Here is a 17,366-nt window from a genome sequence, read left to right on the forward strand (position 1 = left end):
ACACGGGTTCAAGCCCTGATCCGGGAAGATCCTACATGCCGTGGAGCAACTAAGCCTGTGCGCCACAACTACTGAGCTCACGCGTCACAACTACTGAAGCCTGCGTGCGACTAGAGCCTGTGTTCCACAATAAGAGAAGCCACCGCTTCTTTCTTCTTATGAGAAACCCGCGCACAGCAACGAAGAGTAGCCTCTGCTCGCCGCAACTAGAGAAAGCCTGTGCACAGCAACAAAGACCCAATGCAGCCAAAAATAAATAAATAAAAATAAATAAATAAATAAAATAAAATAAGATATTTCAATTATCAAACTTAGATTCTAAAAGCAAGTGTGATACTATGTATAAAGGTATAAAGAACAAGTTTGAAAATATCTCTGGAGAACAGAAAACTATAAAAAATAGCATAGCAAAATGTAAAAGAACCAAATTTAACTTCTATACAATAACTAAAATTAAAAACTAAATAAACAGATTTAACAGCATACTAAACATAGCTAAAGAAAGAATTAGTGTGCCAGAAGATATGTCAGAAGAAATTCACCAAAAAGTAGCATAGAGACAAATAGATAAAAACTATTGAGGGAAGGTTAAAAGACAATGCGAATATGAGAAGTTTTAACATTAGAGTTTCAGAAAGAATGGAACAGAGGTTATATTTGAAAAGATAATGGCTAAGAATTTTCCAGATCTGATGAAAGTTCTAATCCACAGATTCAGGAAACCCAACAAACTCTAAATAAGATGAATAAAAAAGAAATCCACAGGTAGACACAACAGAATGAAATTGTAGAACACTGAAGACAAAGAAAAAGATCTTAAAATTAGTTAAAAATACAAAACCTGCCAGGGAACACTCACATAAACCAGATGGAGAGCTTAGTTCTTTACAACAATGGGCCCCAGAAGATAAATGGAATAATACCTTCAATGTGCTGCAAGGAAAATAACAACCTAGAATTCTACACCCAGCAAATATATTTTTTTCCAAAAGTGAAGATGAAATAAAAGTACTTCCAGACAACAAAAGCTAAGAGCATTCATCACTAGAGGATATATATTAAAGGGACTTCTAAAAGATGTACTGCAGGAAATGGACAGTGATTTCAGGTAGAATGTATGATATGCAAAAAGAAATGAAGAATTTTTTAAGTGGTAAATAAGCAGGTGAATCTAAATGAAAATAACTGTTTTGGGGGATTAAAAAAGCAAAAAAGAATTAAGATGTGTAACGACAGTAATATTGACGTGGGGAGATAAATGGAGTTAAAGTGTCCTAAGGTCCTTGTATGATCTAGGAAGAAGCAAAGGTAAGGTTAACTTTAGAAAACTCTAGTACGTAAGCATGCTGTAATTTCTAGAGCAATCAGTAATACAATAGAAAACATAGTGCTTAAACTTCAAGAAGTAGAAAAGAAAGAATTATATGCTTAAAAATCCAAAAGAAGGCAGGAAAGACAGGTAAAAGGAACATAGAATGAGTGAGACAAATAGAATACAGAAAATAAGACATAGATTTATACCCAAATTTATCGATAATTACTTTAAATATAAATGGACTAAATGTCTAGTTACAAGATAAAGATTATTATACTGGATGCTATGGATTAAAATGTGTCTCCCCACCAAAAGATGTTGAAGTCCTAACCCCTAGTACCTGTAAATGTGACCTTATTGGGAAATAGGGTCTTTGCCGATGATCAAGTTAAGATAAGCTCATTAGAGTGGGCCCTGATCCAATATGACTGTGTCCTCATAGAAAGGGGAAATTTGGACACACAGACAAACATGTACAGAGGGAAGACAATGTGAAGACGCAGGGAGAATGCCATCCACAAGCCAAAGAACACCGGAGGGCCCCCAAAGCTAGGAGAGAGGCCTGCAACAGCAGATCCTCCCTCCCAGCCCTCAGAAGGAACCAACCTGGCTGATCTTGATCTCAGATTTCCAGCCTGCAGGATTGTGAGACAATAAATTTCTGTTGTTCCATCAACAGATGAATAGATAAAGAAGTCGTGGTATATGTACACAATAGAATATTACCCAGCCATAAAAAAGAATGAAATAATGCCTTTTGCAGCAACATGTATGGACCTAAAGGTTATTATACTAAGTGAAGTAAATCAGACAAAGACAAATATCATATGATATCACTTATATGTGGAATCTAAAAAAATAATACAAATGAACTTATTCACAAAACAGAAATAGACTCACAGACATAGAAAAAAAACTTATGGTTACCAAAGGAGGGGGGGATAAATTAGGAGTCTGGAATTAACAGATACACACCACTATATATAAAATAGATTAACAATAAGGACCTACTATATAGTACAGGGGACTATAGTCCATATCTTATAATAACCTATAATGGAAAAGAATCTGAAAAAGAATATACATATTCAGTAATACACATATATAAGTAATACATATATCTAACATGTATATATATATTAAGTGATATATATGTATATCTAACATGAAATTAATACAACATTGTAAATCAACTATATTTCAATAAAAATAAAATTTAAAGAATTTGCACTGTTTAAGCCACCCAGTTTGTTGTATTGTGTTACAGCAGCCCTAGGAAACTGATGTACCAGATTCTATTTTTTAAAAATCATGTTTTCTCTCCCTTCCTTCCTCTCCCACACCATCCGAGGATAGCTTTGTCCACGTCCCTGCCCATAGCTTTCCCTGGGGGCACACTTCTCCTTTAGGCTCACTCTTTCTTCACACGAAACTCCCTCAGGGTTCTGCGGAGATTCAGGGAGCAGGGTTAGGGAAAATTGAATACCTCACCGTGTTTAACCTTAGACTTTAGTCTAAAAAACTTGCCTGTTGGAAATGCAAATCAGCTCCAACAACAAGAAGTTTGTGGCCAATGGCCTAATTCCATTCCGAGGAGTCAGCCTGTTTCTGGGTTTACCCACACCTTTTTCTCCTTTCCCTTGGGAGAGATTAAACATGCAAGGGATGGAGGGGCCAGTATCCTTTGGCCTTGTTTATATTTCTCTTACTCCTTAGCATAAGTGAAAATACCAACTAACATTTATATCTGAGTTACACTCAGAATGCTGGTCAGGAAACATTCACCAGATACCACTGCCCCATACCTACTGCTTAGCCTCACCCCTGACCATTGCTCCAGCCCTGGGGTGAGGGCAGGAGGGCGGGGATGGTCACAGAAAACCCCAGGAGAGACAGTTCCCCGCCCTAGGGTTAGTGTGCACGGAGGCGGAGGTGGTGCTACCATCCTGCCTGGGTGGGGCTGAGAAGAATGGGTTAATTTCCTCCTGACAGAGGGCAGCGGAGAGAGGAACCAATGAAGCCGTGAAGCCCGTACTCCGTGAGTACGAGGAGACAGAAGGAAGAAAAAGGAAAACAAAAATAACCATCATTGGATAAAGTGGGATGCAGAAAAACAGATCCATCCGTGTGAAGTATTTAATGAATGTCGACGCTGCCCTGTGACTCCAACAATCTTTAGTAGAGACCACACATTTCAAGGAATGCTTGCTGTGATGGAGTTTCTTACAGAAACTGGTGAGGGAGCCAAGTTCTATGCATCAGCAGGCGTGGGGTCAGCCCTGAAGACGAGAGTGGGGATATGGAACATACACTTACAGGCATCCTGTGCATAGCAGAGCTCAGAGCAGTGGGGAGGTGGAGCAGCTTCTATTGGTTCACAAGAGGTGATTGTTAAATTTTCAGGAATATTGCAAGTTGTTTGTTAAACACAGCAATTATTAAAAATTAAAGTGCATACACTTACAGAGTATTAATTTTTAAAATATATTAAGAACAAAGGCAGGGCTTCCCTGGTGGCGCAGTGGTTGAGAGTCCGCCTGCCGATGCCGAGGACGCGGGTTTCGTGCCCCGGTCCGGGAAGATCCCACATGCCGCGGAGCGGCTGGGCCCGTGAGCCATGGCCGCTGAGCCTGCGCGTCCGGAGGCTGTGCTCCGCAACGGGAGAGGCCACAACAGTGAGAGGGCCGCGTACCGCCAAAAAAAAAAAAAAAAAAAAGGGAATAGATACCCAAAACTTATCACTTTCTAATTATTTTTACTGTTGCATCTGTGTGGAAATAGAGTACAAGAGTGATACTGCAGCACATCTTTTACCAACTCCACGTTCAGGAAAGTCACATTGGTGCCTTGAAACTGGCCATGTTGGGAATATTTACACCTTGGAAATTGGCAAATGCTACAGATAGGGCTGGATTTACTGTTTTGTTGACTTATAGGCTTAAGAGAGTGATGGAGAAAATATTAAAAATGCAAATTAAACTTAAAAGTGTGTCTTGTCTGTAGCCATTACACAGCGAATAGAATGAAAAAACAAATATTTTTTGTTTTCACAAACTATTATCCAATTCAGAAAAGAAGTCAACCACATCCTTGACAAATGAGTGAAATTCCAACATACAACTTCACTGTTTACATTTCTCTCACTCCTTAACATAAGTGAAAATACCAACTAACATTCATGTCTGAGTTACACTCAGCATGCTGGTCAGGAAACATTCACCAGACACCGCTGCCCCAGATCCACTGCTTAGCCTCACCCCTGACCATTGCTCCAGCTCTGGGCTGAGGGCAGGAGGGTCACAGAAAACCCCAGGAGAGACCGTCCCCTCCCTAGGTGCTGCACACCGTTCAGCCCAAGGGAATGGTCCCTGCCTAGTGCCTTTGTAGTCATTTCCCTCGTGGGCCACAGGTGGTACTTCATATGCACCATCAGCAAGAGGGGGACCTTGAAAGTAGGCACAGGAAAGGTTAGATGTCGATTCTTCCCTTCCATACTATTAGGCTGCTGTTAGTGTTCGTAACTATGACTCTTAAGGCAATACAAGATCTGGATAATCAAAGAAGCACAGAAACCAACTCAACAGTTATAATAAAAACACACTTTAGAAAGAGGCTTTAAACAAATGTTGAAACAAACAAACAAACAACCCTTTCCACTTAAGTTTGAACATTCTCTTAACTGAGATTTTTGTTAACTTGACGTCCTTGTTACACAGTGCCAAGAACACATACTTTTTCGGGGGGGAAAAGGATGACAATAAGAAAGGAGAAACAAAACAAAAGGTTGCATTTACTCTTGCTCTTTAGAAAATTACTTTCTTTATAAAGTGAATTTACCAGTTAATGGAAGACTGTCCTTTAAATAGTTAGCAGAAATTGCTGGCTCTTCCCAGATACCCATGCTCCTTCCTTCATTTATTAATGGAATCCCTGGATTTCAGCTTATCGCGTGGTCCCTCAGCACTACATTTTCGTGCCTCCTGTGGAGCTAAGTGTGGCCAAGTGACTCACTTCCGGCCAGTGAGTTGCTAGTGTGAGGGTGTGTACAACTCTGAAGGTTTCACCCTTAAAGGGGAACAATGTGCCCTCCACCACCTCTGTCCCCATTCTGCTGGCCGAAGTAGTGGGATGGCGGGACCTGGAGGAGCCACCTTAGAGCATGAGGTAGAGACTGTGTCTTAAGATAGCAGAGCAACAATATAAGAGGAGCCTGGGTCCTCCACACGGTGGAGTCATCAAATCAGCCCCACATGGCCTTCCCAGACAGTAACATGAGAGAGAAATTAGTTTCTATCTTCTTTAAGCCACTGTTCTTTGGCCTTTGTTACAGCAGCTGAATTTGTATGCTGAATGATACAATTATTAACATTTTAGAACATATAAACTATTTGTTTTTAATATTTCAGGGATGATATTCTTTCTAGAGCATGTTACACTTTTCTTAGCTAGTTAAACAGAGCAAACAGAAAGTAATCTACTCTTTTTTGAACCAGGAAACACAAATACTATTCTGAACAATAATGCAAAGAGATTGCTGAGGTGGCGAGGGCTGCTGGCCCGACAGTATGTGGCCTCAGGCTGCGGGTCATGGTTAATTCATGGCTAATTCCTGAAGTTTTCCTGACTCCTCTCACTATGAAATTATCAAGGATCTATAAGAAATATATATATAAAGTGCTTAAGCCCAGAGACTCAAATGTAGAAGTGCTCAGTAAGTGTTACTTATGACTATTATTGCTATTAGTATTAATTATTATTATTGTGTACTGGGAACAAACGGCTATCTTAAAAAACCGGCACTTTTTTCTTCCTGCTTAAATCATAAAGACACAGAAGCTGAAAATCCCGCTATTTGGAGCCATTATAATCAGCTATGTCTACTGAATGGAAGTTAGGGTTTATCCCTGGTGCAGACCCTCTCTCTTTACCTTTTTAAAAAGACTTCCATGGTCTCCTTAGTCATGAAATGTAAGGAAAATCTACCTGTTGACCTTGGGGAGTCTCTGAACCAAGGACCTAAATCAAGAGCAGATTCTTCAAACTGAGATGTAAATGTCCTGTTTTATAATGAAGAAAGCTGTTTTCATGGCGGAGTATGGCTCTTCGGAGAAAATATGACGTTAAGAGGTTTTTCCTTCCTTTGACTGGGGTGAGAAGGGGGCAGCAAGGCCACAAAATGATACTCACAGCAGCAAGCATGCCCCAGCAAAGCGGCTGCAGGCCGGGGCCAAGAGACATGGCCAGATGGGCCCTGGGAGGAGGAATGACCCATGAACTCTGGAGCACTCACATCTGAATGCCAGTTAAACCCTTCCTTTTCTGCCTATAATTTGCTCATGTTATTCTCAAGACTCAGAGAAGAGGTTATATATCACAGCCTGTGTTAGCTGTGCTTGGGTCTTAAAGGGAGAGGCTTATACCCATACTTGGACCAGAGAGAGTTTCCACACGTGCAGGGACACAGAGGTGGTTGACAGAGCAGCTTGGGACAGCACCAGGCAAGAAGCGACAAATGTCAACCAGCACAAACCTGTGATAACAGTTGGTACAACCAGGCATCCTCAGAATATCCTGGCTCAAAACTTATCATTTTATTATGATAATATTGTTAATATAAATATAATAATGTGCTGACATAAAGTTATAGTGTTATTATTTTATAACTGATAATATTATTGTATATTTTATTGTTCTAAATTATTAACATGATATCATATAATTATACTTTCAGTATCCAGCTGTGTGTGCAATCTTCTTCCCAAAATATCTTCCCCTTCAAATCAAAGGCTATTAAACTGCAATAATCAAGCTTGTAAGAAATGCGTCTACAATAAAGGTAAACAGACACTGCGGAAGGGTTTGGAAGCATTTTCTTAGTAATAAAATACAAGATCTTTAAGGGTAGATCAAGTAATATCTTATTTCACTTGCTCAGGATTTTTTTTTTAACAACTCTGGCTCCCCAGCTGTGTCCCAGGTAGTTAAAATTGCCAAATGAGTGGCCATTTGGTAAATGGAATCAAACTGTACACTTTCCTTGCTGGCATCTCCACAATTAAAACCATTTCATTACTGGTAAAATGGGGCTTCAGGGTCTAAGAAATTGTCAAAATAAAACCGGAGAGACTTAATATGTTGCTAACTTTATTTTGCCAAGTAAGGACATTTTTTTTAAGATTACCAAACGCTCACAATATATGACACTTAATAAACTTTAACACCAAAATAGCAGGAAGCACATATTTCAGAATAAAGGACAATCCTGGGGCTTTCCTGGTGGCGCAGTGGTTAAGAATCTGCCTTCCAATGCAGGGGACACGGGTTCAAGCCCTGGTCTGGGAAGATCCCACATGCCGCGGAGCAACTAAGCCTGTGCGCCACAACTACTGAGCCTGCGCTCTAGAGCCCACGACCCGCAACTACTGAGCCTGCGAGCCTAGAGCCTGTGCTCCACAGCAAGAGAAGCCACCACAATGAGAAGCCCACGCACTGCAGCTAAGAGTAGCCCCTGCTCGCCTCAACTAGAGAAAGCCTATGTGCAGCAACAAAGACCCAACACAGCCAAAAAAAAAAAAAAAAAAAAAAGAATAAAGGATGATCCTTTAGGTAGAATCATTTTAGCTTTGTGAAGACTTTAGACGTTTTTCTCCTGTCACCAGGAGCGGGTCGGAACTTCATATAGACTGGCACCCGGTTTGGAGTCTTTTTTCTCGAACACGAAGCCCATGGCTTGGGGAGATATCTGGGAGCTGCTGGCCTGAAATAATTCCCATAATTTCCTCAAATATATGGGAGGTGGACTGAAAGAGCTGTGGCCTGTTGTCCCCAGAAAAGAGACCCTGTGAGGCATGGGAATAAGATCCACCTGCCATGTGCAGGGCCCGTATGTCAGCTAACTGTCTCCAAAGCTTTCTTCCTGCCCTGAGCTGTCTCTGAGTGTTAGGAGAACTGAAAACTGCCTTTTTCAGGAGACAGGAAAATTGCAAAGTTGGGTTCATTCCACAGAGTGAATTTCCATTTTTCTTGGCCCCAGAAATGCTGTGTCTGTCGGTAATTTTCTTTCTTGGGTCACAGCTCCCAGGGGAGCAGAAGAAAGGCCAAATAGGAGAGAAAAATTTTCAGTGTGTTTCTTTAGATCCTGGATTCACTCCCTGGCTCTATAAACAGAAGGGCTGCCCTGCTCCAGCCTTTCAGATGCAATTCCCAGACCCCAGCAACTGCACAGGTAGCTGAGCAGAGAGACCTGCCCTGGGCCAGCTTCAGAGACACAATTCTGAAACCGGTGTGCCCATGAGAAAAAGGAAGCTCTCTTTGTTAAAAAAATAACCAGTGACAGAAGGCTTTGCTTCAAGAGCTGGCTGAGTAAAAGCTTCTTTTACTAAAACCAGTGACCCCCAAATAACTTTAAATCACCTTCCCCCTGCCTATTGTGTCTATTTTCCAGCAGTTGGAAGAACTGTGAAGAACCAAAGGGATAGAGGTTGAATTCATTACCAATTCTTCCGGAAGCTTTGTCTTTCTGCTGACCTGAAATAATTTCCATACATTTTCCTAAATATATGGGAGTTAATTGCCAATTTGCATTTTGGTTTGCGTATTCAGATCTCAAGATGGAAACATAAGCTCTTTATTTCTAGAAAAATAGATGAAGGAAAACTTCTGAAGCTCATTTTCTAATGCCCGAAAGGCTCATGGAAAACAACTCAATGATCTTTCTTTGCTAGCAGACTCTTCAAAAACATCTTAGAGGAGAAGCTCTCCCTCGGGTTTGGGTTGTTTTATGTGATTTCAGTTACATCAGAGAATTTATTCTCCACCCCACAGCCTCGCCAAATCATTAATTCTTGAAAGAGTAACAGGATTTTCATTTTGCCTGATATGTCTCCTTGTAGCCAATCTTGACGTCAGAGCCTTTTGTAAGCAGGAAACTATGAATTAACACCCTGAATTTTCATGATTAGTCCCCTTATTGAGGCTCTATTAGGGAAAACTCTTCACGACCTTTGACACTAGCTTGCTCGCATTATTAATTTAAATGTCTCAGGGACATCATCTGCTTCTACTGAAATTAATGACAAATGAGTTCTGGAAAGTGGCTTCCAGAGCCGCCCTCATAAGAACAGTCAGGGGAAAGCTCAGTGTCTGAAACGTTAATTGAGATGCGAGGCTTAATAATGTGTGTTTAGCTATGACCCTAAAATCTGCTCGCCTTACAACTTTCCCCATCTGGTGTAATTTGCTTTCTCCACTTGTAAAAATGCGCATGACAGCGACAGCATGTATTGTGTGCCATGTTGCAACAATGAAGCCTCGTCTGTCACATGCTTCATTGAGAGAAACTTATTTCTCACCCTGTCTTTACCCAGTTTCCAACCTCTCATCACATTCTGCACTGGAGTTCTGCCCAAGCGCCATGCCCCAGCCCAGTTCCACTTTGGAGAAAGGAGATGATGGAGCCATACCTTGTACCCGGGTTTCCGCCCTCTTTTCTTTGGGATCTTCACTGCTGGTAAAGAACCAGCTGAAGCAGAATAAAGGTTATGAAGTGCCATCTTCATAGGTGTTGAGTGAAGTGGGGGTCGGCCTCGCTTTCTCCCCGGGATCCTCTGAGACTGCATTTCTGCTGGTGCCAGTCTTACAGAAGGAAGTGACAAATCACTCACAGGCAGAAGAGGTGCTAAGAATTAGTCCAGACACAAAGCAAAACAAAAACAGAAGTGTTTGTTTGGTTTGCAAGGCAAACATGGATCTGGTTTGGTGATTTTGGCCATACCTACCCCTTAAGGGAGGGGAAAACCAAATATGACAGAGCCAGGCACCATTAGGAGCTTTTAAAGTGCTGTTGGGCTCCTGGTATAATTTCAAGGATAGTGAATTTCCACGGGACTATAGTGAAGTAGGGAAGACACTGGCTAGGTGAGGAGGACAACGGCTTCCCAGCAACAAGCACAACTGATGGTGTCACCAGCAAGGAGACAGCTTTACCTATGTGTCTCAGTTTCCCAGTTCAACTCTGAGCTGAAATAATAACAGTATTAAATAAACACAACCATTTTCTCACATTCACTCCTACCCTTTGGTTGGGTGACAGATTGTTATGACCTTTTTTTTCCCATGAAAGAAATTTAACAGTACAAATCAGTTGGATTAACGTTGATTATGTCCCCTATCAAAATGTGGACAGAGATTTGCATACAGAGATGTTCATTTTGACATGATTCAGAACTGCAAAAATAAAATGGATAGAGCCCAATAACAAGCAATAGGGAATGGTTAATATATCTACAGAATAAAACAGTCAACTAGCTACAAGCCTTTAACAATACTCTTTTTAATAACATGAGGTTGAGTGAAAAAGCATCACACAAATTGCACATAAAAGTTATTTCAACTCTGCAAAAATTTATGTGGTGAAAAACTAGAAGGAAATGTGCGAAAATGCTGCCAATGGCAAAGATAGTGGGACTATGGGTAACTGTTCACCACATACAAATCCTTTCCCCCTCGTACTATAATATGCTTAGCATTAAAAATACTTATAATAAGCTTCTCAAGTAAAGTTGGCTAAATCTTGCAGCAAGAGGTAGTTGATCAACCTCAACCTAGAGAACGCAGCTGTATCATGAGCTCAAGGATCACATTTCCTGGAATGTTCAGGAAAGTGGCAAGTGGGACAGAACTTTAGACTTTAATTCAGGGGTGATGTTAGGTGATAAAATTCATTTCTGAGCATTAGTGATACCTAATAGTGGAAATGAGAGGCTCTTTCTCAAAAGGCTGCTGAAAGAGTTGGAAAAGACAATAGAAGCAATCCCTACACCCTGGTCTGGGCAGCACTGCAGGGACCAGATTGCTTTACTCAGGAATGAAAATATCAAATAGTGGGAATTCTTAAAAACATGACAGGGAAGAGACTCCCCTGGTGGCCCAGTGGTTAAAAATCTGCCTTCCAATGCAGGGGACGCTGGTTTGATCCCTGGTCTGGGAACTAAGATCCCACATGCCACGGGGCAACTAAGCCCGGGCACCGCAACTACTGAGCCTGCGCGCCACAACTAGAGAGAAGTCTTCGCATGCTGCAACGAAAGATCTGCATGCCGCAACTAAGACCCAACACAGCCAAAAATAAAAATAAAAAAATTAATATTAAAAATAAAAATAAAATAAAAATTAAAAAAACATGACGGGAAATCTGGGGCATATCTTCTATAGATGTAAGGTCGCTTTGTTAATTCTGTGAATATTAATGGTATTCTATCAATGTCTTGATTTTTCTTAGAAATATCGTACCTAGTAAATAGATTTTTCAAGCATAAATTAACCTATTGACTGTATTGTTAAATATTTCAGATAGATGGACAAGTTATTAAGGATATCAATTTTCTGTTTTTGTCAGTTTAAGAAAAATACTATATCTCATCAATTCTATGACGCATATTTTCTCACATATTAACATCTTTGAAATCAGGTGCACCCTAAAGCACTGTAAGCATGTCAGAATTCCATAGGGAGCATTTTTTCTTTCTTAGTGGTATATGAAATAATGACATGTGATATATTTAAAGACATCTTAGAGTCAAGGAATTATGATCAATGAAGATAAACCCATATATAGACAAATATGTAAACATCTAGACTATTTCTAGACTTAGTATCTCTGCTCCACAGTGCCAACAAATACCCAAATATTCATTTTCAAAAGAGAGGCTTTTAAAAACATTGAAAAACCACAAAAATTACTCAGTAAGGTTTTTGCTATGTGAAACTTTATCTGAATCCCATTTTGAACTACCATGATCAAGTTTCTGCTTCTTCATAATTAGTTTATCTTTACAGATTTTGGAAACAGGAATTTTCTTAGTCTAGGACAAGTTTCTCTGCCTTTCTACTTTCCTCTAGTGAGGAGGTCAGCAATGTATTTAATAACATCAAGATCAAAAGTCAACAAGAGAAAATCCACAATCAGAGAAGGCACTGAATTTCTTTCCTCTCATGAAAATGTGAGTCCTCTGGAAGGTTCAATTAGCAGCACTCCTCCCCTCGTGAGCTGGGATACTCTGCTGAGACACTCCCTCACAAAACTCTTCTTGTTGAACAGGTTTTGAAGAGTAAAGGAAGGGTAACAGGGCTCCCTGGTGGCGCAGTGGTTGAGAATCTGCCTGCCAATGCAGGGGACACGGGTTCGAGCCCTGGTCTGGGAAGATCCCACATGCCGCAAAGCAACTGGGTCTGTGAGCCACAACTGCTGAGCCTGCGCGTCTGGAGCCTGTGCTCCGCAACAAGAGAGGCCGCGATAGTGAGAGGCCCGCGCACCGCGATGAAGAGTGGCCCCCGCTTGCCACAACTAGAGAAAGCCCTCGCACAGAAACGAAGACCCAACACAGCCATAAATAAATAAATTAATTAATTTTTAAAAAAAGGAAGAGTAACAAACTAATGAGCACATTATCCTAAGAATTTGTATCACTCAAAATTACACTTAAGTATCCCCAAATTTCTAATATGCTAGAAATAATTTCCTAGGAAAAATCGTCATCTTTTAAACTGGATTCTTTTGTTCTACTTCCCTCTCCCCGGCGGGAGGAAAAAACAGGACTCGTGCTACTTTACACTCCCTCCTATAGAAGCACATCCGACGCAGGAGTATGAAGGACCTTTCCAGATAACTAAATCTCATCAACGGACTTCATGCTAATGGAACAACAGTGAAGTATTTTTAATGGAATACTAAGTACTGGTTAGTGGTTGGGGATATACTTGGAGGTAGGGAATCTTCCCACAGTCTCCTCAATTCACCATACCTGAATGATTATGTATTTCATCCATCAATCAAGAAGATGCTGTTCCCCAATTCCTTGTTACAAATATATACCATTTTAACACAAAAATAAATCCAATTTTAAGTAATGGGACAGAAAGCTGTTAAAAACTGAATAGTCTATTTTAACCATGGGGGAGTCTCAAAATGTCTTCTTGGAATAATTTTAGAGAGTTGGAGGAAAGCATCTACAAAATGATTCTTTCAATAACAGATCCAACTTCCTGCGCAGAGGAATTCCTGGTGTGGTTCAACCGCTGGCAGGCAGGCTGTGCTATAGTGGAGGGGGTCCCCCATGAGTGTGGCACTCCGGGTGGGTTACGGCAGCAGTGGCTCCGAGGATGAGGATGAGGCCGGGGGCCCGGGGCCAGCCGGGGACTGGAGGCCGCAGTCGGGGCCAGAGCCCCCTTCCCAGCCAGAAGATGCCAGTACCCGACAGTGTACTGGACATGTTCCCAGGCACCGAGGAGTGGCCTGCAGATGGTAGCGCAAAACACGGGGGCCGGGTGCTCACCTTTCCCCACGAGCGGGGCAACTGGGCCGCCCATGTCTATGTACCATGTGAGTAATGCGTGAGAAGCACGTGGCTGACACTGACAGGTGCCCCTTATGGGAGGAAGCTGGCCCCACCCAGGAGGAAGAAGCCAGAAACCTTTGACATTGGTGGTGGGACAGAGATTAACTCAACAGAGAGAGAACAAGTTTCAAGAACCAGGGGATTTTTCTGTTAACTTCGTTTCAGGTTTTCTGGTTTTTACTTTTATATTGGGGTGTAGTTGATTAACAATGTTGTGATAGTTTCAGGTGTACAGCAAAGTGATTCAGTTACACATATTCATGTATCTATTCTTTTTCAAATTCTTTTCCCATTTAGGTTGTTACATAATATTGAGCAGAGCTCCCTGTGATATACAGTTCAGTTTTGAATTCGTTGCCTGAAATATTTTTTACTAACCCTGCGTATAATGTTCTCCCTGCTCATGAGGATGTGACCAAGGGAGGGTCTAGGGCAGAGTGTCAAGGCCATCCCAGACTGCAGCTGTAGCTGGTACTTTATTTCGAAGAGGGCTGTAGGTGTGCTGGCCTCCAATCCCACCCCACCCTAGCCCTAATGAGTGAGTGGCAGGCAGAAAATACCCAGGCTGCAGAGTCTGACCTCACTCCACTACCCACTACTCTGTGCGCCCTTTAGTAAGTTGCTGACTTCTCAGAGCCTCAGTTTCCTCATCTCCAAAATGGGGATAGTAGTAATACCTATCCTCTAGGACTTTTGTGAAGATTAAATCAGATAATCTATGTCAAGTTCTTAGCACGATACACGGAGAACGTAGTGGCTCTTATTATTTTGTGTTAGATCAGGTAGTCTCTTGGAACCTCCATTTCCCCATCCACAGAATGAGAAGGATTCTCTATACTGCCTACTCCACAGGGCACTTGGGCAAATCGAGTAACTTATTAGGTGTGAGCAGACTATTAACCATGCAGCTCTAGTCACATGTTTGGTTAAAAAAAATGAATAATCTGTGAACACACAGTGGTGGTCCTTGTTGTGTTCTTTGTCTTTATGAACAATTAGGAGCATTCTAAATGTCTATCAGGAGATTCTAAATGTCTAATAAGTGTCTGATTAAAGAAATGAACTGTTTCTGATTATGGGTTACTGTGGAGCTGTAATCATGAGCTTGATTTATGTAATGAGAGGAAGGCTGTCCAACATGTGGTGTTATATGGAGAAAGCCAATCGAAGAACTGCCATGCCCTCAACGTTTTTAACAAATAAGATATATACGTTAGTACATGCACTGAGAAAAGGCTGGGGAAATAGGCATCACATTTGACAGCCTTTATCTCTAGGGTAGTGTCTTGAAAGTGGGCTGTATGTGCCTACGGAAGGGATCAAGATGGTCCATTAGAGAGAAAAGTATTAAAACCTTTTTATGTATTTCTCTTTATCTCATCTTTTAAAATTTCTGTTGTTCCAAGTGTACATTTTATAACACATAATTTTGCAGTGTAGCACATGTATGAAATTTATAAATAAATACACATTTATTGCGGGTAAAAAAAACAAACAAAAACCCCCAGATTCAAACACTTTGGAAAAGATGGTGGCAAAACTGCAGGGTCCCCAAAGTCTCCCTTTCCCAAACTAAGACATGAACAACAACAACAAAAAGTAAAAATAGCAAAGATCAATACTGAAAATAAAGAAAGGTCCCAATCTTGGACTGCAATGGAAACAAAACAGATCGAAATTTTTTAGGGAAAACAAAATTATGGATGATAGACAATCACAATTTATCAAATATTTAAGGAAAAGGTCAAAACTAATAGCAAAGTAAAATACTCAAAGATATATTAAGAGGCTGTCATCAAGCATAAAGAGCCTCTCTGTGTCTTAAGAAACTTCCTTTAAGAACGAGCAACAACGGGCTTCCCTGGTGGTGCAGTGGTTGGGCGTCCACCTGCCGATGCTGCGCCTGCGATGCAGGGGACGCGGGTTCGTGCCCCGGTCTGGGAAGATCCCACATGACGCGGAGCGGCTGGGCCTGTGAGCTATGGCCTCTGAGCCTGCGCGTCCGGAGCCTGTGCTCCGCAACGGGAGAGGCCACAACAGTGAGAGGCCCGCGTACCGCAAAAAAAAAAAAAAAGAACAACAACAACAAACAAAATCCTAAAAAAAATACACTCAACAGCAAAGGGAAAAATCTATAAGCATTTAGGCAGAACAAACAGATCATTTACAATAGGAAAAATAAACAGGCTAGCTGTCCTCAGCTCCATTAGCCAGAAGATAATGGAATCACTATGGTGGCCATTTTTCCAGATATTTATCGTTGCCACACTTTCTCCCATCACAGGGCCTTTGCCTACAATGCTCTTTCCTCCTGCTCTGGCTTAGTCCCCTCATTCTTCATCAATTAGCTCAAGGAAACTTACCCTGAGTTCTCATTAGGGTTCCCTAAGCTTAGAGTTCCTCAGCTGTGGCTACTGCATGTAAAGCATCCACACTGGAACTTGGACAAGAGAAGCAGATGAGAACATGAAAGTTATACCACCTGCTGTGCCTCTGATCTAGCAGTCACCTTTCTTCTGCCAGCATCCATAACACCTGGGTGGGCTAACCTGTCTGCTTGCAGAGGATAAAATTTCAGACCCTTCTCTGTTCTTCATATAGACTTCATAAGAAGTGGAAGGAGTCACATTAAGAAAATAATAGTTTTTGAAATTCTACTTATGCCTTAAAAATAAGGTGAATAAATTAAAAGATTAATCTATCATTGGACAGATGGATAATTTCAAGAGTATAATTTTAACCTAAATTATTCTAAAAATTAAGTGTAATCACATTAAAAAGCCAAACTGATTTTAAGAAAAGAAAGACAAAACAAAGGCCAGCAGGACAGACTTGCCCTTCTGGTTCTTAAAATATGTTATAAAACTATAACAATGGCAGTATTATGGTACAGAAATAAGCGATCAGATTAATGGAAAAGTTAGTCCAGAAATTAAACGTATATTAAGTTTCCATTTGTTTGAAATTTAGGATCATTTCATATCAATGCAGACTGCTCAATAAATAATTTGTGGACAACTGGCACTTAGAAATCAATAAAATTTTAACTATACGTCAGCAAAATAAATCCTAGAGATATCTAAGACTAAAATATACAAAAATAAAAGACACATTAAGAAGTGCCGGAGACAATATAAGTCAACATTTTTATACTCTTGGGATGGGAATGGACTTTCTAAGTATGATGGAAAACTCAGGAAGTGGACATGGAAAGACTGACGGACATGACCACGAATGCTTTCATACAGCAAAAGTACAATCGTGAATAAGGTTGAAAATAAATGAAACTCTGAGGAAACCATTTGCTACATACGGAACCCACAGAAGGTTAATACAAAGAACTCCTTCAAATTACTAAAATAAAAATTAACACTCCAATAGAAAAATGGGCAAAGGACACGGACAACTCACAAAAGGCAGGGGGTGCGTTGGAGAAGGCAAGAAAAAAAAAGAAGAAAGAAAAGGAAGGAAGGAAGGGAGGGAGGAAAGAGAAAGGAGAGAAATAAATGATCAATTATTACAAGAAAAGATTCTAAGCTTCACCGGTAACCTTCCAAAAGGTAAACTGAGATATCATTTGACACTTATCAGATTGATAAATGTGAATAACACTGATAATACTCCATGTTGGCAAGGGGGTAGAGGAAATTCCCATT

The 17,366-nt window shown here is 40.8% G+C and overlaps 1 protein-coding gene across 1 annotated transcript in view; it reads right to left on the reverse strand.

The window, feature by feature from the left end:
* SCML4 (Scm polycomb group protein like 4) overlaps positions 1–17,366 on the reverse strand; it is a 105,366-nt gene that overhangs the window by 49,714 nt on the left and 38,286 nt on the right. Inside the window, exon 2 of the mRNA XM_081251124.1 lies at positions 9,778–9,992. Within this exon, the coding sequence (XP_081107250.1) occupies positions 9,778–9,933 (156 nt within the window). The 5' untranslated portion in view covers positions 9,934–9,992. The remainder of the gene's footprint in view (positions 1–9,777; positions 9,993–17,366) is intronic.

The sequence above is a fragment of the Mesoplodon bidens genome (genome assembly GCF_964165515.1).
Source record: "Mesoplodon bidens genome assembly, chromosome: 12".
Classification (NCBI taxonomy): Eukaryota; Metazoa; Chordata; class Mammalia; order Artiodactyla; family Ziphiidae; genus Mesoplodon; species Mesoplodon bidens.